The sequence below is a fragment of the Cryptomeria japonica genome, chromosome 6 (genome assembly GCF_030272615.1).
Source record: "Cryptomeria japonica chromosome 6, Sugi_1.0, whole genome shotgun sequence".
NCBI lineage: Eukaryota > Viridiplantae > Streptophyta > Pinopsida > Cupressales > Cupressaceae > Cryptomeria > Cryptomeria japonica.
In genome coordinates this window covers 194737549-194760811 of record NC_081410.1, presented here as the reverse complement: position 1 = coordinate 194760811, position 23263 = coordinate 194737549, and the positions used below count along the sequence as shown (strand labels likewise).

The following is a 23263-nucleotide window of genomic DNA, read 5'->3' as shown; positions in this document are numbered from 1 at the left end:
TTGCAAAACACAGCAAAGCTCAGTGAAATCGCATTTCTTAAACCCATTTCCAGTCTCGTAGGAAATACCGAAAGCGAGCGCTTAGGGTTGAAGCAAGCAAAAATAATAAAGTTTGGGCTCCTTATGAATCACTTGTGCTCTTATGCTTTCTACAGCTGAAGAATACACCCAAAGACAAAATGCCAATGCGATAAGAAGTTAGTTCGAGCCTTTGAAAATGGTGAAGGAGATAGGTATTAAAAATCGAACACATAAGGTAGGAACAAAAATAAAGTTCGGGCTTTTGTGATTTGAAGTAAGGTTTGGTTGCGTTTTTTTCCAGATGTTAGCCTTTATTTCCCTCGATCAAAATGCCAAGCAAAGTGAAAAGCGAGCACAAATAAAAATATCAGGCTTAAGTGAATTGAATTATAAATTCGGGCTTTGTAATGTAAAGACCAAGGGTGAAATAAAGTCTATCTTTCCCGAAAATAACCTGTAATGTCCCCTATTAGGAACATCTCCTTTCCCAACTTCTTAAACGCAGACACTCATAACAAAAAACATATTCTTCTTCCTAAGATTAACTTAAGAGATCTTCTGATTTATATTGTAATATTTATTTGTCTGATCAAATCATTACCTTATATATATATATATATATATATATATATATATATATATATATATATTGATGTCAAAGACGTAGTACACATCTATAGTATTGGGGAATTGGGATCATTGCATTCATGATAATTTAGCCTTTTTCTCATCAAAGAATTTATAACGTAGTTATTAAGCCGACTTTCTCGCACTACGTCTTTGACTTCAAGTGACTCGTTTTTTGTATGGTGCGTTTTGAATGTTCCTTTTTTTCTATGTTGTGAAGCCTACGTTGGCTAAGCAGGAATTAGTTTATTTGAAATTTGTATACCAATAGTATCAATTGTTGCTATCATTGTACTTAGGACTCCTAAACCCTTTTCCTTTTGTTATTTATTTCCGTAGTTTGAGAATCAAAGCATCGCTAGATGGAGACTAGCTTGTTGCATTCGTAAGCCCCCTTGTGTTTACTAGCAAAACTCATCGAATCGGTGGGTTATCCAAAGCAATCAAGACCTGACAATTGGAACTTTGAGGTTATCCCCTATGATCAGCCTGAACAACATTAGGGATTTCCTTATTCAAGAGAGGATAGGATATTGAGCATTCTATTCTGTGTTGACCAAAAGATTAGCGTACTTTTCCCACATCAACACTTTGTTCCTCCAATAACAGGTTACAGCCAACCTTTTACAGAAAATGTTAGCAGCAAATTGGTATAGCCTAATCCGTGGTTATGCAATAAATCTAAAAATTTCAAGTTTAGGAATTATGGCTAAGGATTTTATTTTCTTCAAGGTACACACCATCAAACAAATTTAATCAATATTGAAAAAAGTGCCAACAAAGGAATCTTCCTCACATATGCTAGAGGAATAAGAGGCCATGTGGCGTATTCACTTGGAGCCAATTATGCAGAGGAAAAGTAGGACTCATGCACTTCCTCAACTTGTGATAACATTGTCCTGAGTGGATTCTCATCATGAACCTTGAAATTTCCTGTTTTTCTTGCCATACCATGTTTTATAATTCAATCTCAGCATTATGTGCATATTCAACTTTATAGTTCTATATTTGGAGTAAACTTTCTAAACCATTAAGGTATTTGAAAATAATATTTTAATTAAATATCACTTGCGTTCTTATGCTAAACATCAAGGATCACATACATGCAATTTTCTGAATTCAAGGTGTTCAGAGCTGGGTTTTAATTATATGCTGCATATGAATTGCTTTCAATTAGTTTGACAGGTACTGCTAGTGTATTTTCTGAAACTTAGCTGGCTGACAAATTAAGTGATTGTAAGCCCTTTTTTTAATAGTTTCAGGCTTTTTGGTATATTCTTCCATCAAGTTTTTTATTTGTATGCCTTTGGGAGTACGTAAGATTCAACCTTGTTCAGAAAAGAGGACTAAAAAACTAATTTTCTTTTGTATACAGCCCTATTTCTACCTCTAAATGGATTTTTGAACAACCTTTGGGAACATTACCAAAGCAAAAAGTCTGCCCTTAAACTTGAAATTTTACAACAACCTTTGAGAACATCACCAAAACAAAAAGTCTCTATTTAACCAGCAGCCTTATCTAATTACAAAATGATAAGGTTTCTAGGATTTGAAGTAGAAAAGTCAATTCCAAATTTAAATCTTCAATTCAATTTTCCAGTAACAGCATAATTTCATATTCCCACTGTTTTTTCATGGCAAGGAGCTGATTAAATTTTTTGTTCACCCAACAACAACCACTCGTCACTTGTTCAGACAATCACTAACTCAAATATTGGAAGGAAAAATGAAGGCTTATTAGTGCCTTCAATAGCTCAATGCTTATTTAAAGCAACATGCAGAATACTTCACTTGGTTCCCCACTTCTAAATGAATTGAGGGAGTGATAGGGAATTAATGCAACCTCTACACATTCCCATCATCGAGCCTAATGAATTTCTAATCAGAGGGAATAACAAGAAGTTGATGCAACCTTTATGTAATCCCGTTTTCTAGTCAAGCAAATTTTTAATTAACTGATAAACAAATGAACTTTTACCTGGTACAGCAATACTGAGACATTTCTACAAAGAGAAAACTATGAAGAGAATTCAAAATGCAACTAAATACAACCAAATATTGGCCTTGAATGAATTTCTTTGGAAGAAAAGTAAGTGCATCGCAGTGGTGAAACTGAACCAGTAGAAGAAAAATCATATTGTACCCCCTTTCAGCATTGATTTCAAGGCCGCAACTAATAGCTATTTTTAATCACCATCTTGCCTGGAAATTTTGAGAGGAAGTAACTACTCCACCTGATTCCCCTCACCATTCAAACTACCCACCAAAATTGCTATACCAAATAATTATACTTACAAGATGCTCAGAACTGATGGTTACAATGATTTCACCAGAAATTGTGGGTACCATGATGGGATGTGGTCCAAGATCCTATAATGAAGTTTCTTGGTAACTATTGTCATTTTATGACACCCCTGGTCCATCAGTGAGAACCGATTAGAGATATGTTCTATGGACCAGCGCTGCCCCAGTTGATCAAAGAGAAAAGCAGTGGAATTATGAAGTGTGAAGTGTTGTCTTGTTTGGAGGAAGTTCTTTCCTTAGCTTTTTCTCTCTTCTTCTGAACTCCGGAACTCCGAGGTTCCGAAGTTCCTTCCTTTGCTTCCTTTTTTCTCTAGTTCCTCGAAACTCCGAAACCCCGAGGTTCTGAAGTTCCTTCCTTAGCCCCTTTTTCCAATTTCCCGGAACTGCGGAACCCCGAGGTTCCAAAGCTCCTTTCCCTTGCCCTTTTCTTTCCCCGGAACCTCGGAACCCCGAGGTTCTGAAGTTCCTTGATGCCTCTCCTTCCATTCCCCAGAACTCCAGAACCTCGTTGTTCCAAAGTTCCCTCGTTGACCTTTTCCTTTCTTTCTCCGGAACTTCGGAACCCCGTGGTTCCGAAGTTCCCTCCTTGCCTTTTTTCTAGTTCCTTGGAACTTCGGAACCCCGAAACCCCGAGGTTCCAAAGTTCCTTTCTTGCCTTCTCTCCAGTTCTTCTGAACTGCGAAACCTCGAGGTTCCGAAGTTCTTTTCTCTTTGTCTCCTTCCCCTTTCCCGAAACTCCAGAACCCTGAGGTTTCAAGGTTCTTTCCCTTGTCTCCTTCTCTCTTTCCCGGAACTCCAGAACTCCGAGGTTCCGAAGTTCCTTCCTTGTCTTCCCCACTTCGGGAACCCGAGTTTCTGAAGTCTTCCGACTTCCTTCCGGCTTGCAACACTTTCGGATGGAATGATCAACACTCAAAGCATTAAATGCTCCGGCGACTCTTGTGACTTGTGCACTTTCTTTTGTGGAGCCACAAGGGTGCATTTAATGATTTTTGCAGGATTTCCATCAAGAGAGGTATAGGGCCATGCTTATTGTGGTTACCTATGTCATGCTTGCATGCTTTGACTTTGGAATGTCAGTCAATCCACCTTCTAGAAGTACCTTTCTTCTTAGGATTGCATTTTCAGGGTATGGCCAGGTTGCTTGCATGTACACAATGTCAGGTGCATGCACTTCCTTGCATTCCCTGACTGACATTTCCCTGCACACACAAGGGTCATGGTCTCTTTTATGCAACCATTTTCTATATAAGGTTGTTATGCCTCATTGTAAAGGGTTCTCTCCCTACTGGCTTGAGTTATTCTATGCTCTTTCACTTCTCTTGTATTTATCTTGCATTTTTGCAACTGTAAGTTTGGCCATTGGCCTTTGAATGAATTGAAATTACCATTCTTGCCTTCCTTCAACTTATGCATGTTGTGTATGTGTTCTTACCTTCATTATAAGTGTATGTTTGTGGCTTTCTTTCACATATATGTTGTGTTAACCTATTTCTGGGTGTGACTTGTGGGAAGCTTTCTCCCCTCTTGACATTCAGCAAGTTCTAACCCCGATACGTGCATTGGGGTTACTCATGCAACTGAAGTTTGTGCTCCCCTTGGGTATTTTAGTTGATTCTTTGTGCCATTTTGGGTGGGCAGAAAAACATCTCTTATCTTGGTGCATCACCTCCTTTCATTTTAAGCATTTCTCTCTTCCCTTTTCCTCTGCAAGTGGTTAGGATAGGCTTAGGAGTAAGTTTTGAAGTGTTGAGTTGTTTCAACACCTGCTCTTGGATTGAGAAGGAAGCCGACCTTGTCCGGAGATTCAACCCCCTTGCGCAAGGTCCCACACTTCGGGGTTGTTTCCATGTTTCACTAGGTTGCTGAGTTGATAGCCCAGCAAAGGTGCAAGCTTTCGTGATAACAGTAACCAATAGCCTTATTTGTATTTTGTATTTGGGCCAAAGCATGGCTTTTAGACCTCTCTAAGTAAATAATTGCCAAGGTATGGTTATTAGGCCCCCTCTAAGTAAACAATTAAGGAAACCGTCTCTCTACTTTCATCAGATATCTAGACCAATAATGTTTTGCCTTTTATCTTTGGGAGGTCATCATCCTTTGGTGCAGATCCTTTTATGAGGTCTCTTTGGATTGTAGAGCCCTTAGGTTGGTCACCTCCTCCTAGCGTATCTTGGAGACTGACAGCTCTAAATTGTCTTTTAGTACCTATACTTTATAGGTGCAGATAGACCTATGAGATGATGTTTCTCACAGCCTCTGCCTCAATATGTTCCTCCTTGGCATTGTGGTCTTGTTTCTTCTTGACACTGCAATTCAACTTCTTCTCGTGAGCATTGATACAATCCTCTGTAGCAACCCCCGAAGCCATAATGATAGAGACACATTATGAGTTTTTTCACTAACACAAGCGTGCATTCAGCATTGGATGTTAGATGCTAGCCTGGGGGGGAATTACCTAGCTTGATCCTCCCTAGCCCTTAGCACTTCGCGATGTGAATTTTTAAATCTTGTATTGGTCCCTTCATAGTCATTGTTGATGGCATAAGTGACTTAACTATTTCTAGTCGAGACAATGATACTTGATGATCTCCAGTTTTTCATTAGAATTTGCTCTTTGGTGTTCATGTTTCCCTATCTTGGCTGTATGTAGTAGTTTTTGATCACTTTTCTGGGTGGTTTCTTCTTGTTTCGTATTTTTTTTCTTTTGTTCTCACCCTTTGTGAGGCTTTTTAATGTTTCCTTTCGTAGAATTTCTATTGCAAACATCCATACTCTTGAGTACCATGGCCTACTTTTAGTCACTTGTGGACATTAATATGATTTCCTTTCTTTCTTTCTATCTATGTCTATTTTGTTCCTCATTATTTTGGATAATACCATAGTAGAAAAAATATTTTGGGGCAAAAATTGACAAACCAAAGGTATAGACTTTTTAACAAAGAGGATCTAAATGAAAAATATTGGATTAAGAAAATAGCAAAAAAATGTAGAAAAAGGGACAAAAACTTGTTGTCTTTGAAATTTAAAGGCATTTCAACAGCATAGAGATATTGAGAGTAAATATAGGCCATCGATTGTGGAATATATATACTTTTTCCATTTATGTTCGTATCACATTATTTAAAATCCAAGAAACTCATAATAGATTAAAAATATAGAATCTAGTCATCTACTTTGAAGTGCATTCCCTCTGCACTCTTGAAAATTTAGAATTCACTTTAGCATAAAGCAGTTGCACTCTAGAAATTGGGAAACTTAGAATAGGTTAAACATTTAGAACCATCAACCAGAAAACTAAGCATGAGGTTCAAACAATCACAAAAATCTGAATATTAAGTACAAAGAAACTAAAAAAACTAGCTTAGGAAAAACATTACAAGATCAAGTCACTTGATAGATGGTCATTATCTCTGAGCATTGAAACAGTGGTTTAAAATGAAAGCAAAAAGGAATAAACACAATAAACCCTCGAACAACAAGCTGGCAAATGGCAAACCTGGAGGTAAGGCGAATAAATAAATGCATAGAGAGAAGCAAACTTGTACAAATAGGCAATAGGTAATTAAGAACAAATTTATGAAAACTGTTAGGATCTGAAAGTTCTTTGGTTAGTACTCACAGAAAGCCATCAACAAGGCACATTAGCCCAGAAACAAGGATGCAAGCTATTAATTGAATTTCAATTATTTAATATTTAAGATCCTAATATTTTAATTCAGTAACCCAAATCTTAAAGAACTTGGAAGTATTGATTAGAAGTTATTTCATCCTATAGTCGTGAGTGGACTGCCCCAAAGATGCCATATTTTTGGCAATTAAAAACAAGAATGATAGAAGACTGTCAAAGAAACACTCATTGGCAAAGCTCAACTTAAGGAATATACTAAGTTTCTGGTTTGGGTTCAAAGAACCCGGTACGCCGGTACGGCAAAATTTTGAAAAGGGGTTTGGGTTCGTTAGTACAAGAACATGTAAATTTTATATATATATATATTTTGATATTTGTGAAGCCTATAAGCATGAATTAAAATATGCATGTCACATAGCATCATATGAACAACAAAACAAACATAAACTTGTAATCATAGCATCATGATCATACCATAATTGATAATAGCATCATATACATCAAGTTTAATATCAAAATGACAAAATATTCAAGTATCATTGTTTCAACTTTCAACAATATAAACTTAAAGTTTAATCATCAAATGGATCATCTAATTCCTCCTCCTCCTCCTCCTCCTCCTCCTCCTCCTTGACATTGACATTACATGAGCCAATGCCACTTGCACTTGCACTATAAGTTGGCTCAATTTCCGAGTCATCAAGTGTCAATGCAAGAAGCTGAGAAGTAGGAACATCCAAATCAGTATGCTCTGGCTCTATATCCCACATCTTTGTTTCCCCTTGTGTCTAGTCATGTTGTTTGTGTGAAAGAAGACGTAGGTCGGAATGCACATATACTAAATTCTCCGCTCTTTTTGATAGCAGCATATTGCGCTTTATTGAGTGGATGAAAGAGTATGTGCTCCAATTTCTTTCTGAAGCAGATGAACTAGCAACCTATGAAGACAAAGTAAACAATTAAAGTTATACATTAATAAAAATAAAATTACTAGCAACCTATGAAGACAAAGTAAACTATAAATAAACTAAAACTTGTAAATTTAAAATTTTAATTAATTAAACTTACTTGTGATAAAACTTTTATAGCAAGGGGTTGTAGGTGTTGGAAGCATGTGCCATGGAAGTACCACCAGCTATGAGCATCTTTCTTGGATCTATGACGAAGTGCATCAACACTTAGACCATTCCCATTTGCGAATTCTATGAACTCATTTGTAACAACATCTCGCAAATCATCATCGGGATATAGTCTAAGAAATGCTACCTTATACCCATTAGATACTTCTAGATCTCTCCATGGTGGAATTCTTCCTGGTTTATCAAGAAACTGATTGCTATAGTACTTAGGTGTCAAGGCATAGGCAAGAAGGTGCAAAGGAGTGGTCATCTTATTCCACCTCTCTACAATAATTACTTCCAGTTCTTTGAAGAATTTCTCCTGAGGATCATTCTCTTTTTCATTTATAGTGACCTTTATTATTTCAAGCATTGAATCAATGCCATCATAAATCTCACCTATGCAAGGCCTATCCATGTCTGTATAGCGAATCATCCTCATGATGGGCTCAGTGATACTTAGGAGATATGTAACAAGATCCCACCATTTCTCATTCAATATTCTATCCCCAATTTTTTCTGCCCTCTCAGTGCTACTTTGCTTCCATACAGTCCAATTGGTGCTGATCACCATATTGCATAGTGCCACTCTAACTTTCACAAGTCGTCTTAAGACGATTGTGTTTGATGCAAAATGGGTCTCAGCAACCTATAACACAAATTAATGCCAAATGATTAAAAAATAAAGCCAAACTTTAAAGAAGAATACACAATATAGCTTACACAATGATATTATTAACATTGAAAATTCAAAAAAATCAGAAAATGTAAAATTAAATTACTATTTCACTTACCTTCAATAGCTCCAAATTCGAATAGGTTCTAAACATCCCTTGAGACATGTGGTGGTTTGTGATGAACATCTGGATGTCCTCAGCCTCTGCATACACATCTCTGATCCATTTTATTTTTTGCCCAATCCTTTGTAGCATAAGATTGAGTGAATGTACCGCACAAGGTGTCCAAAAGATGTGATCATAGCATTGCTCAACCAACAAACCAGCAGCTCTACAATTTTTTGCATTGTCCGTTATGACTTGGACAACATTGCGAGGTCCCACAGACTCAATGGCAGAGATGAGAATTTTTGCAATAAATTGGCCATCTTTTATTTGGCCCTCACAATCCACAGCTCTCAAAAACATTGCCCCTTTAGGGGACACTGCTATGACATTGATCAAGGGATGGTTTTTAGCATCTTTCCACCCATCTGAAACAATTGTTACACCTGTCTCAACCCATGAATCCCTTATGGGTTTCAATGCATCTTCAACCCTCTTCACCTCTTTCTCCAATAATGTTCCACGTACCTTCTCATAACCGGGGCCCTTATACCCTCTTGGTGCCTCATTAACACTTTTTATCATTTGCTTCCAATATGGGGAGTGAACAACATTGAATGACAACGCATTTGCATAAATGCACCTTACTATATCTTGATCAGCATTGTCTCTACTCTCATTTTGGAATGCGGTTTCTAAAGGCCCCTTTGTTCTTTTACGTGTCAAGGGTGGTTCACTTTGAGGTTCATTTGTGGCAAAGAAGGGGTGGTCTTCTACTACAATACTGGGATTAGAAGGGCCTTGCATTCCCCTTGTTTTCTTTGATGTGGTTTGGTTCAATCTACGGGCTTCCCTCTCTTCTGCCGCCTCATGCTCCCTAATATATTTCATCACTATCTCATCTGGTATAGGTTTACCATTTTTTCTAGGGCATTTTTTGATGCCTCTTCCTTTTATTCCACACAAATGGCCTACCACCCGATAATATGAACTATTACGTTCAATATCACATCCATGGCATTTCCAACGGAATCCCCCACCTCCCGGAAGTTGTTTTATAATGTCCACATATTTCCATAAGGGAGAATTTGGATCATTTCTTTGTTTTGCAATTATTTGTTCATTGCCAATGGAGGAAGATGTAGATGCCATTCTAGTTCCTATGGCAAGAAATAAAATAAACATATTCAAAAACAAAAACTAAATAATGAAAAAAAATTCAAGTTTCATGTTTGACAATTTGTGAAACAAAAATAGTTGGAAAAAAATGTTTAAAAACCTACCTCTTGCAGCCAATGGAAGCTTGAAAATGTATGGAAATGATGCTGCAACACTTGTTGAAGCTTCTAAAATCAGTCGTCAACTCCTCCTCTTTGATCTTGGAAGCCAAATTTTGTTCAACCTTTCTTCAACCTGCTCTCATAAAAAATTTGTTTGCAACACAAATGAGGTGAAATGTGTCAATAAAGTGTTTTAGAAGTGTTTTTTAGGTTATAATTTTCACTTTTTAAAAGGCGGAACTGAAAAAAAATTAAAATTTGCTTTGTTTTTTAACTTTATGGGCCGCCCAGCCGCCCGGGTTCGATTGGGTCCGCCTGGGTTCGACTGGTCGAACCCACCTTGGGTTTTTTGAATCCTGGTCGAACCCAGGTCGAACCGGACCCGTACCACGGACCCGGTCGAACCCAGACCCGTACCAGGGCGTCCCAGGGGCGAACCCAGTAACTTAGGGAATATATGCTAGATTATTATGTTTGGGCAAAACCGCGTACACTGTATTGACAAACAGTAGGGGAATTTGATTAATATGAAGCCTGCAGTGTATGCCTTTACTCTCATTAGATGAAACATTTTATGTAACATATTTATGAAGATAAACCATTGTAACAACGTTTCACAGGAGAATGTTGCTTGCAAATAAAGCATAAACTATTCATGGAAGATAAGAAACTAGAATGAATCTTACAATTATTCTCAATGCATAAAAATGCAGTGTATGCTTTTATGAGCAATAGGTATAATACCTAAAGACTGCACTGCCATCACTCACTCACAAACGTCTTACTTTACCTTGACTTCAAGCAAAATTCGTAGAATCGTGTGGCTCATATCCACATTTAAACTTTGAATGCAAATACAACACTAGTCAAATTATGAAGAGATGAAAATAATCGAAACCTTGCAGTTTGGAAAAGAAACCAGAGTCAGAGAAAATCCTAGGGCCTAGATTGTCGTTGTACCATGAAGATGTCATAGGCTATAGCAACTGGAGGAAGAAAAACAAAAAATAATGCAAAAATGTGTGGGTATAAATCCTGCTGACAATACCATTATGTGAAATCTGTCAACTTGGAAAAACTAACCAAAATAGAAGAAAAACGGTGAAAATCAGTGGTCAGTGATTTTTATGAAAGGTCGTGTTATTTTTCAAGGAAAAATTTGAGGATTTCAATGTTACGCAATTAATTGCAAATTTGTCTATATTTTCAATATTCCTTAATCTATTTTACTTTGGATAATACTATGTTTGAGTTCATTATAATATAATTCACTAATATTTTTAAATTGTTAATATTTAAATTCGATGTTTATGCCATTTTTAATAGTGAAATATACCTTGTCAAATATAAACCTGTGTTTATGCAGCAGGAAATTATGTAAAGTCAGTATATGTTGGTCTCGATAAATACTAATATTTGTAATCAAATCAGGTGCTTAAAGATGGGTTTCACGGAGGATGATGTGATGCAGATAGCACTTGATATTTTGAATTCTATAGAAGAAATATCAGCACAGAACATTTCCCCACCTCAGAAGGTAAAGTTTTTAGCAACCTGAATATTATTTCATTGCTTTATTTCTTTAAGACAATTTTGTTTGAAGGTTGGAAGTAACAAATTGATCTGGATATGTGTAATCAATTGTATATGTTGAATAAATATTCAGGGGTCACCTTATGTATTGATTGTGGCAGTAAATCATCTTGTCTTTAGCTAATACTTATGTATTTAATTTTAGTATTCTTATAATAGGAATGCAGTTTGTGTTTATGTATAAATGTTTTTTACTGACAAGCTTGACTGTAATTTTTATGAAGCTTCTAGTGGCAACTATGGAAGTTATGCGAGTATCAGTTCAGTACTGTGGAGAGGACCTGCAGAAGGGGATTTTGTTGAAATCTCTTGGCATAGTCTCTCAAAGACTTCAAAGCATGTCCATTGTGTCACCAGTAGCATCCCTTAAAAGTCGGGATGACATGCAAGATGATTTCGTTTTAATTAATGAACCTGACCAAGAAGAGTGGAAAATTGCTCTTTTTGCATCGGTAGTTGTTGCACTTGACCCAAAAGTTGTTCTCCATAATCAGAGGAAAACACTGAAAATGTTCATGAATGCTGTACTTAGAAAGGGTAATAGTATGATCAAAGATGTAGCAGCTCAGGCTTTGGGTTCTATGATCAACAAATGTCCAGTTGCAGCTAATGGCAACAGTCCAAATCTTTTTACTCTGGATGAGGCCATTCATTCTGTTCTAGATGAGGGGTTGTTGAGGATTGTAGAAAACAGGACATTGCATGGTGAATTGGTCTTTCCTAACAATATAACACAGAGTCTGGATTTTGCAAATATTGATAGTGATGATAGTATTGGAATGCAGGTTCAAGCAGTTATAGCACTGGCGTGGATAGGAAAAGGCTTAGCAATGAGAGGACACAGCAAAATTTCAGATGTTGCAATGCTACTTTTGAATGTCTTGCGAACAAATAGTAGTATATGTACGCCCTTTCCACAAAATGACATTCATAAATCAGAGATTTGCAAGAGCATGGGTAAAAAATTTGAAGTGGCAGAAGCAGCAGCTGATGGGTTAGGCATCATCATGAAAGATTCCGAAAATTCTCTCAACAAAGAATGTCATGCAATCATCCGGCCTCTTTATAAGCAGCGCTTTTTCACAAGCTTGATTCCAGTGTTGGTTTTGGCTATAAAAGATGCTGCTGGTTCTTCAAGGTGCATCCACGAAAATTATGTCTAGAACTTAGTCTTTTATTTTCAAGTTTTCATTGAGTGAAGTTATATATTTTTCTTTGCTATGTATTTGGGATTCTTTGGGTCAAATAACATTTTAACTGAACATAGGTGCTGCGATGGAAAACAAATGTTTACCTATGTATCATTGTATCACTATACCATGCTGTCTGACCTAACTATATATATCACTAGACACAAGGTCTATGACATGAATCTAAATGTTAGTTGGTGATGTTATAGTGTTCTCCCTTCATTATACTTGTGCACAATGGAAAAATACAGGCACCTGCAAAGATACCATACAATTTGAAATTAAAATGAGAGGCTTAGAATTATAACACATAATGTTGGTACTCTTAGCTAGCTCCTCATGATGAGTATTCTTAATTAACAAGAAGAAGGTGCTGCATGAAATTTTTGATAATATTTTCTGTTTGTAGGCTTATTTGACATATAGCTTTTCTATTTAAAATGTTTGTCTCACAGACTTTGGTTCAGTTTTCTTATTTGTTATTTATACTTGTAGCCTATTTGAGCAAAAGTCTTATTTGATTTCTGTGCACACTAGCTCATTTGCTTTGTAAGAGTTCTTTCTGACTTTTTGGCAATAAGCTTTTACTCAATAGTCTCTTTGGCTTTGTATCTACATGTATATTTGGAAGTAGGCCATCATTTTGATTTTGTACGAAGAGGCTTAACTTGTAGGTCATATTTTGATTTTGTACGAAGATGCTTAACTTGAGATCATACGACAACCAAAGGCGGAGGCCGTACGACAACCAAGAGAAATCTGTACAGACCACAGGAGAAATACCGTACGGTCAAGGAAGCAATATATCAAAAACTCAAAGGCATCAGCTTTGAGTTGGATGAAGGGAATCTCAAGCCACACACCTATGCATCGTACAACCAAGAGAGAAGCACAAGTTTGTACGAAAGAACAAGTCAGAAAACAAAATTCCCGTATGGGAGAATTCACCTTGATCAGAATTTGACTTCTTTGGCCTTGTTCCTGACGTCTTAAAAAAGCAGAAAACTGATGCTGCCCCTCGACCCCGCAAGGGGCTCTGCCCTTGGACCCCACTGGGGGCGTTGCCCCCAGACCCCCGCAAGGGGCGCTGCCTCTTGACCTCAATGGGGGCGTTGCCTCAAACCCCCATTTTATTTCGCAAGTACACTACAAGTTGGGGTTGTCCTATCGAAGTTGTTGTTTGTCGTTAGTCTTCCCGAATATTACTTGATGTTTGCTTGTCGTCTGGAAGACGACTTTTTCTTTTGGGGGGGATGATGTTGTCGGCATAAATTGCCTATTGTTATGTTTGATAATATATGTTATCCGACAAGGTATTAATTAATTGTATTGAGTGGGTTGTTAGTCTCGGGTGGTTATGTGTCAGTTGGTTGATAGTTGTGTACCTCTCGACAACCGTCGGGTCCTTTAATTATGCCATGTGCTGTCAAGGAAGGGGGATGGTATTGTCGGATCTAGTGTAATCCTTGGCTGACCATCTTTGGTCTCTTCTCTGTAATAATTGAATGTGCGAATAAAGATATATTTTCTGCCTTATTTGGTATGCATTGGCATGTACATTATTATTTCCTATACTTAATTTACTAGTTGTACCAGCAAACATTTACACAACCATCAACCAACTAACACATAACCACCTGAGATTGACAACCCACTCAATACAATTAATTAATACCTTGTCGGATAACAAATATTATCAAACATAACAATAGGCAATTTATGTTGACAACACCATCTCTTGTTTACTTGCAATCGGGTCTCCAAGACCTGACTGCAAGTTCATTTGCCCTTTGCCTTTCTATTTGCATTCACTCATACTTGTAATCGACAAGGACCCAATTGCAAGCTTTCTCTTATCCATCGCACAAGCTTACATACTTGCATTCAGGTCTCCAAGACCCGATTGCAAGTAAAAGTTTCATCATCTCTTTCATTTGAACTCTTCCACTTGAATATTCTAAGCTTGCTATCCACTTGCTCCACTTGCAATCCACCCTTTGAGATCCAAAATTCTTCTCTTGTCATTATCATAATGCATCGTCCAAGCTTGTCCATTCTTTTTTCTCCATGATAAATATCATGATAGGTCTAAGGTTGGGCATTGCTTTCCAAGCTCTTTCATTTAAGGAGAGAGATCATGGCTTCTCCAATAGCCTGTGAAGACGTCCCAACTCTTTGGAGTTTTCATCGCAGTGTTGCCGATTCTTGTTCAATGACAGAAGAGCTAGCATCTCCTTCCAACAAAAAGATGAAATACAAATATCACAAATACCATAATGAAATTTCTCCTTCTCAAGTGAGATCTCTTGTTGATGAAATTAAAGACATGGAGATTGGGCATGTTGATATGTCTGAGTTCCTTGAAAGGGCAGAAGGATTGTCAAGCCATGGTGTGCAGTTGCTCCTAAGTAGTCATATGCACTTGGTTTCTACCTTCCCAGTGGCGGCCTTGGAACCAGAATTTGGTCTTGCCCGTGCTGCTCATTTTGACAGTGGATCTAAGACAATCAAGGATGACGATGGTAATACTATTATCAGATTGAATGCAGAAACCATTGATAAAATCTTCAAGGTTCCTTCTGCTCTAGTATATGCAGATATTTCCATGAAGAATGCCTTTGATCACTACAATTAGAAAATATCCGATTGTGTAAGGCATATCAATTCAAATTGGCTTAAAACTCCTAGAACCCGTTTCTCTAGATGGCCTAATTTGTAGCGATCTAATTTCATTGAAGAAATCAGTGATATTATCACACTTTTGAGCAGGATAATGGGATTAAAACAATCAAATGTATTTGAGATTTGGATGTACAAATACATTGTAGTCATGAGGAAATCTCAGTCTCATATCTTCTGGGGTGAAGTGATCAGTGAAACCTGTGCGAGCACTCTCACAAGTTTCAACCACTCTTACCTTCTACATGAATTCCTACTTAGTGTACATAGCAGCATCACTTAGACAATTTCCTGGTCTTTCTACTAAAGGTGATAGGTCGCTGGTACCAGTATGGAAAATATTATGAGCAACTCACTTTGAGACCTAGTAGGAGTCATTATAGGAGGGTGCAGGATGCCTTCTTTGGTCACTTCATGTGCTTGTTTGATAAAACACTTAAGAACAAAAGAGTGTTCGAGGCAGCCTGAAAGAAGATGAATCAGTATGGATGTTTTGAAGATCAACCATATATGCTTCTGAGATATCCTACCGACAAGATCATCCTAATGGAGTTGGCTAGACAACTGATGACAGTTCATGCAGTCTAGTTAGCTCAGCATAAGTTAGGCATCAATATATCTTAACATAATCAATTGCAGATTGGCCGGTATCCCTTGATAATTTGAGCAAGAGCCAAGGCAATGGAGACAAAACTTCAAGAAATCAAGTTGAAGAAGTTCAAGACAAGGAAGGATTTTGATTATCGAGGAATGAAGGATAAAATCAAGAAAGCATTCACCCATGTTCATCGCCTCGAAGATATCTGGGTTGATCTTCGTACAAAAGAGGATATCAGAAAGATGGACTACAATAGGCTTACTTTGGAACAAATTGTAGATCTGGATCTGAGCAAGATTCCAGTAGACATGGTAGATGACGAGAAAACTCTTGTTCTAGAGTATATAGAGCAAAGGGTTGCTAAAGGTCCTCTACCAGTTGTCCAATGGTCACAAAAGGAATGTATCTCAATCTTTGATAGATTTCAGCCCATCCTCGCTAATACAAATGCTTGGCTGAAAAACAATAATGTCAAAACCATAAAAATCAAGGTTGGGGGGGAAAGTGAATCAACAGGACCAGTTGGGCGTAAGTCTAAGGTGAGGGTCAAGTCCAAAGAGGGTGCTTCTTCCTCAAGCACTAGAATCAAGCTAAGAGTTAGTAGGGCTTTGGTTATTCCTCCACAAGAGGTGTCATTGAAAGGAAAAGAGAATTCTCAAGTGTAGATTCAAGTCATTGACCCTAAGGATGAAACACATGAGAATATAGCAGGATCCCCTCCTACTATGGACTCAGATTCTCCTCACACAACCATTCCCCAATTGTCTTTGGATGTTCCTATGTCTCCAATAGACATAGATGTGGATTCCTTTTCTATAGTTCATGTGGATCCTCGTATGCCAAGTGCATCTGTTTGCACTAATGTATCATCATCAGTTGCAAAAATACCCATGGATACTTCACATGGCGACTTGGAGAACGTTTTTGATGTAAATCCTTCGTATGCTGTTCTATTTAGCATGTCACTTCCTAAGATTGATACCTCTGTTGTAAGTTTTGATAAGTTCATGACTGAAGCTAGCCATGATTTGTCATCTGAGCAAACACTTGTTGCTGTCTAGGATGAGGCTTCTCCCAGAATGACAACTGTGATACAGGTAGAGCCTGTTTCTACACAAACCACAGTTGTTTTCACAAATGCAAGCTCATTAGATCTACCCCCATGGTTAAGTTCAATTACTCCAAAGAGAAAGAAGCAAAAGATTTCTCCTGATGTGTTTGATTTTCAATGGCTTAGGAAATCTAAGCCAAGGGTTACCAAGAAAGAAAAGATAGTCTCGCCAGTGGTCATGGACAGTACTAAGATGAAATATGCAGAGGTGGCAAAACCTCTTATTGATAGACCACAAGGAGAAATGTAACTATCTGATTACAGATTCACAAGAGTGGAGCTAGGAAGGAAAACACATGTTGGAATGATGCATGACGCTTCGGATTCGGTAGCTTCGTTAGTTCAAGGTTATGATGAACTCCTAGTGAAGAAGGATAAGCTCAAGGAGAATGTACAACACATCTTAGTCTTTCAAAAGATCACTAATTCTTTAGAAAAGGTTGATCCCTTGGCTTCCCTAGCTTCTGAAGAGTCCATCAAACAGGTTTATAAGGCTGCTCAAAAGGTCAAAGCTATTGATTCTTGGGTTGATCAACTGGCTGATTGAAGTACTCAAGTAGTGAAGAAAGCACTACAAGTATTGAGAAATGTCAAGGCAACAAAGATGAAACTGAATCAGACTTTAGAAGCTTTTAAGCAAAGTTCGGAATCCAAAGAGAAGGATTTGAAAATCTGGCATGAGATGGATCAAGTCAAATTGAAAATCTTGTGTGACAACGTTGTGATACCAAACAGAGAGAGGTGTGTTGAATTTGAGGAACTTATGGTCAATAAGTCATTAGTTCTCAACAGTGTTCCATGGGCGTTGGGGACAGGGGGACGAGGGGGACGCGTTTCCGGGACGGGGGGACCAAGGGCCTAAGTTTGGGGATGGCGGGGGGACGGCGGTGAGGGGGTGGCGGGGTGGTGGTGCTGATATAGTTATACATATACATATAGTACTTGAAAAACTAGTTTTGAAAAGATGTGTGACAGTATTACAATGTAAGAATAACATTTCAAATGAGACTATAGGAAATTTGAAATACTAAATCTAAATACCAAGATTTCTAAGTTGTGTTGTTATATGGAGCCTAATCAGACTTGGAGGTTAGATTTTCCCTACTTCTATCGGCGCGGTTTCCCCCTATATTTTTCAACGGGGGTTTGGGGGCAGTGCCCCGAAGTTGGGGTCAAGGGGCATCGCCCCTTGCGGGGTCAAGGGGCAGTTATTTTTCTAAATGCGTCGGGTGTTATTTTTCTATCGGCCCACGTCCAATTAGAGTTACCCCTTAACCCTCAAAAAACTTAAAAAGTCACTTTTTTTTTAAATTTTAATTTTAAACATTGCATATACGAGGGGCGACAAGAGACGTTTGGGCGTCTCCTCGTCCTTGGAGAGACGCCTGCACGTCTCTCGAAGGACGGGGAGACGCCCAAACGTCTCCCAAGGAGATGTGGAGGCATCTCCATGTCTCTCTGGGAGACGCCTAGACGTCTCCCAAGGAGACGTCTCCACGTCTCCCTGGGAGACGCGGGGATGCGGGGACGTCTCTGTGTCCTGGTGGTGCTTGGGTGGTGGTGGCGGGATGGCGGGGGACGTCACGTCCCCGTCCCCGAGACGTTTCTGACGGGGGGACGCGCCCAAAAAGGGGGGGGATGCTTCCCCATGGAACACTGGTTCTCATGGACTTAATCAAAGATATTGAGGCTACTCTACAAATGTGTACTGAGGTGGAGTAGGATATTGTCTCTAATTTTGAGAAGATTTCTTGTAAGATCTTAAGTCAAGATGAAGAGTTGCTTCCTAAAGATCTAATAGTTTTTGAGTTGGTGTGGAGGCTTTGTTAGGAACTTGAGTTAGAGTAGTTTACAGTTACTTCCATTTATAGATTTGTCAATTGCCAAGTTTTCCTTGAAACGATGCAAATTGTTCTTGAGGAACATGGATAAGCAACAGTAAGATATTCTAATGTCATCATCAAAGTTGTTATTGTTGCGAGGAATACAGCAGGACCAAATCCTGATGAATTGCAGGAATCAATTGACAAGGTTTGAAGCTTTCATGGCCAAGAGTAGAGAAGGACAAGAAGTGTCTCCTGACACTTGAGTTCTATTTTTTGTTTTGTTTTATGTATTTTCTTTTCGACAAATTACATGTAGTATCAAAACTTGTAATTACATGTAGTCTTATCATTTGTAATCTTGTAAATTGTAATTACATGTAAACAAATTACAAGTGGTTAGTAATAGGACTGTAATTTGGAAGTCATAATTAGTTATAGTTGGTTGTGGAAAAAGTGTGTGTTATACTTCTGCCACTTTTTGCTCGTAGCCCCTCACCTATATATACAAGAGGGTGCTTTGTAATTTTTATCTTTTTAGCAAGCAAGAAAAATCTACAGAAATTTACAGTCATAAAGACTTTGTGTTTTATACTTGTAAATTGGTTTCTCGAGTAATATCAAGAAGGCATTTGAGTTTCAGATTTTTTGTTGAAGCCTTGCTCTTATATCCATTGTGTTCTTATGTCACAGTGGTATATTTTTCTGCATTTATTTGAGGTTCTAACGAGATTGTTAAAAGGAGCTTTAATCTGACTTCTTAAAGACTTTGCGCTACAAGTATTAAGGATTAAATTATTACAGCTAAGTGTTCATGATAGAGAGGAATTGTAAGGCTTTGTGCTTGTAGCTGCTCCCATTTGTAGTAGTTTAGAAGTTGTAATGTCCCCATTTTAGTAGACTTGGATTTTGTGAGATTAGCCTATTATCTTGACCCTCGTGGGCTAATGTGTTGGATAGAGGGTCTTTTGAGGATTGGTATCATCTCCAGTGTTCAGAGTGCTTCAGTTTGGTCTTCGTTTGGCATCATTCGGACATCATTTGCTCTACTTCCTATTTTTAGTAAGTCTTGGGATGTTAGAGATGGACCCCTGCTATTTTTAGTAAAGGGGGTATGGTCATATGCAGCTTCATCATGTCAGCTCCCAGTTCAGACGGCGTTCAAAAATGTTGAATATTAATGGAGATATTAATGTTTAATTAGTTTAAATAAACATTAATGTTTTGAGCTTATATTATTAAGTTATAATATAATTTTATATTATAACTTAAGTAAGGGTCCAAGTATCATTAAAGGGGACCATTTAATTAATAAATTGTGGCTCTTTTACCAAGGTGAAATATTAAATGACAAAGTGAAAATATTATATCATTAAATGTCATTTAATATCATTAATTGATTTAATGCCTTATTGGAGAAAATCAAACCTTCATGGGAAATATATATAAGGCTTTTGAAAAGAAGAGAAGGGGGATTGATTATGTGATTGGAGTTTTTGATTGAAGTTTCTCTGGAGCATTGAAGTGTAGAATACCAAGGGTTTCTGCAGGATTCAAGGCTTGTCGGCATTGGAGAGCGTGGCTTCTTCATTGTAACAGCATATAGAAGGTGTGCAATATCATCTGATTCTGCTTGTGAGAATTGGCTTCATTCAGAAGTCAATATTGAGCTGATTGGAGGGTTTATTTCAGAGTTTGTTTGCAGATTGAAAGAGACTACAGTGCGCTACAGTGCCATGAACAGTGCGCATGAACAGTGTGCTACAGTGCCGTGAACAGTGCGCATGAACAGTGCCGTGAACAGTGCGCTACAGTGTCGTGAACAGTGCGCTACAGTAGTTTGAGTTCTATAGAAGGGGATTTAGAAAGGTTGAACAGCTATATATATTTGACAAGGGATTTGCATATAAGGAGAATCAAACCAATATATCAAGGCAGCCATTGAAATACCAGGTTTTCTATCTATGGTCATTGTATTAGAAAATCATTACTTCATTGCATCATTTTTTATTATGATTATATCATGAAATATTTGGAGGTTGCATATGTTTAATGGAAATATAATTTGTATATTCCACATTCATGGTAACATTCAACGTTGATCAGCCATTTAGCTTTCATGCCAATTGTTTGCTTAAATGCCTAATGGCTGTAGGTGTACTTTGGGATGCATGACAAGTGTTTGTCTTAATGTCAACTAGCTGTACTAGTTAATTTCAGTCATTACATATGTGTGGAAAGGTCTAAAACAGCTAGTATATCATTTCTATAACAACTTTGCATTGTTAGAAGCTTTCCATAACTTCATTTGCAGCCTACAAACCCAAAGAAGACAAATAAAGAATTCACTACAGCGGCTTCAAACATTGTATGCCAAATGTTTGACAATATTCCTTGGTGTTCATATAAGTGAAACAGGGTCAGATTAGCCAAGGGATATTACAGAAGTGTACCATATCAACAGACTTTGTGCTGTTGTATGTTGTACGTTGTTCTTTGTTCTTATTCTAATCATTTTGATAGATAGATAAGATAGTAGAAAAGTGAAGACTTTGGGCTTTATTTCTACTTTCTCATAAGGGGGAAGTGACGGAAGACTCTGAGTTTTTACATAATCTTTACTTCCTTTTTGTATAAGCATCTTTGTAGTTGTCAAAGTTTCTTAAGTGTTAGGTGGCAAATAGGAATAATACTCTTAGTTATGTTTTAATAATACTTTTGTAATGAGTCGGCCGTGTGGGTTCTCATGTCAGTGTCAGTTATGACGGTTGGTACCTTAGCCAACCGCCAAGTAGTATATATTGCCATGTAAGGGAACCACGACAGTAATTATGACCATGTACTGAATTTTTTAGAATGCAATAAAGTACATATCTTTCTGCCTATGTGATTCTATGACCTTCTGTTAAGCACTTTATGAATAATTTTTTGTGTATTATTTTGTGTATTGTGTGAATTAAACCGACACCAAAGGGACTAATCATTTTGGCGCCAAAAAGAGAAGAGTATATCATCTTTTCCGAAGAAAGAGAAAAGAATGCTGTCCCACCCAAGTTAGATTAGTGTTTATATGTTATGGTTGATTAGTAATAGTAGGAAAGGGGGAGCCTTCCCTTAAATTAGGAGAGTTTTTAACTCACGCTGTGGCTGAAACCATAATTTTGCACATCTTCCCAGATGTACAAAATTTTCAGCCAACAGGAAACACCCTCAACCATTAGTTTTTATCTAACCAACTGCTTGCCAACTAGATGGTTTCACACGTCTTGCAGTGCCTCGTAGGATCCTTTGATTGATTCCCCGCGAACTTCAATAGTTTTTGGCTCTGCCGATCCACATTTGGACTTGCTAGAGGAGTCACCATCATTCTCGCCTACTTACTCCCTTGTGTGTTGGACCTGGGTGGACTGTTCCAACCGCTATGTTCTAGTGCTTTCCTTGCACTCTCGGCCACTTGCATGTCCTCTACCGCCTCCAGCGTCTCCAACACTCCGGGTACTTCCAGGCTCTGACACGTTCTTGTGCTCCCTTTGTCTGGGGGTCTGTGGTTTAAATCCTCCAATTCTCGTTTCCCCTGAGATGGATAGACAACAAAATGTCTATGATTTCAAGAATTTTGTCTTCGTACTCCTCGTCTGATGTTAACCATACAGATGGATTGTCTGATCATTTGATTGGATTTTCCTCAAATGTTTCTCGTAATCTTCTTCTTCGTTCTCTTTGTTCTATGATCCTTAGAGATTGCATGATCGCTTGGTCTTGACCACCTTGTGGCCTCTTCTTGCCTTTATTGGGATCTAAGAGAATGAATCACTTAAATCTCACCCGATTTCTTTTAAGGCAGTGACACCAAATGTTTACTACTATATTTGATAAATTAAATATAGGAGGTAATAATAAAGATTACAGTGCATACCAAATATAGGAGTAAAATATCTTTATTCGCACATGAAATTATTACATAGAAGAAGACCAGAGATGGTCGGCCAAGGATTACAATTGATTTGACTCTATCATACTACCTTCCTTGATGTACACAATATATTTAAAGGACTTGACAGTTGCCAAGAGAAACAAAACTGTCAACCAACATACACTTATAACTACTTGAGAATGGCAAGTACATTTTCGGATAACCAATATTATCAAACATAACAATAGGCATTGTACGTTGACTACAATGCTTATGTCTAGTACTAGAAGGCCTCTAGTATAATGTAGTTTCTAACTCTCTTTGTGTGCTATCAAACAACTTTCTTATGTGTCTTTGCTAGCTATTGAACTGTGTTGTGTAGTATTGCAAAGCCTTGTAGGATAGGATGATTACATATGAGGTTGTATAATGCTATTTGTAGTATCGGTAGTATTTGCCAACATTCTCCCTAGGCCTATAAGATTGTCTCATCGTCAAGATAACCTTTAGAAATCCCTTGCCTTTTTTCATTGCAACTTTTGCTAAATGCTCTCCCTTCTTTAGTTGAATATCTTGATCCTTATTACAGTAGG

At 37.8% G+C, this 23263-nt stretch overlaps 1 protein-coding gene across 4 annotated transcripts in view; it reads left to right on the top strand.

Moving 5' to 3' along the window:
• LOC131076986 (MMS19 nucleotide excision repair protein homolog) overlaps positions 1-23263 on the top strand; it is a 338109-nt gene that overhangs the window by 205850 nt on the left and 108996 nt on the right. For all 4 annotated transcript variants that reach the window (XM_058014340.2, XM_058014342.2, XM_058014341.2 and 1 more), the window contains 2 exons: positions 11195-11300; positions 11581-12494. In XM_058014340.2, coding sequence (XP_057870323.2) covers positions 11195-11300; positions 11581-12494 — 1020 coding nt within the window. The remainder of the gene's footprint in view (positions 1-11194; positions 11301-11580; positions 12495-23263) is intronic.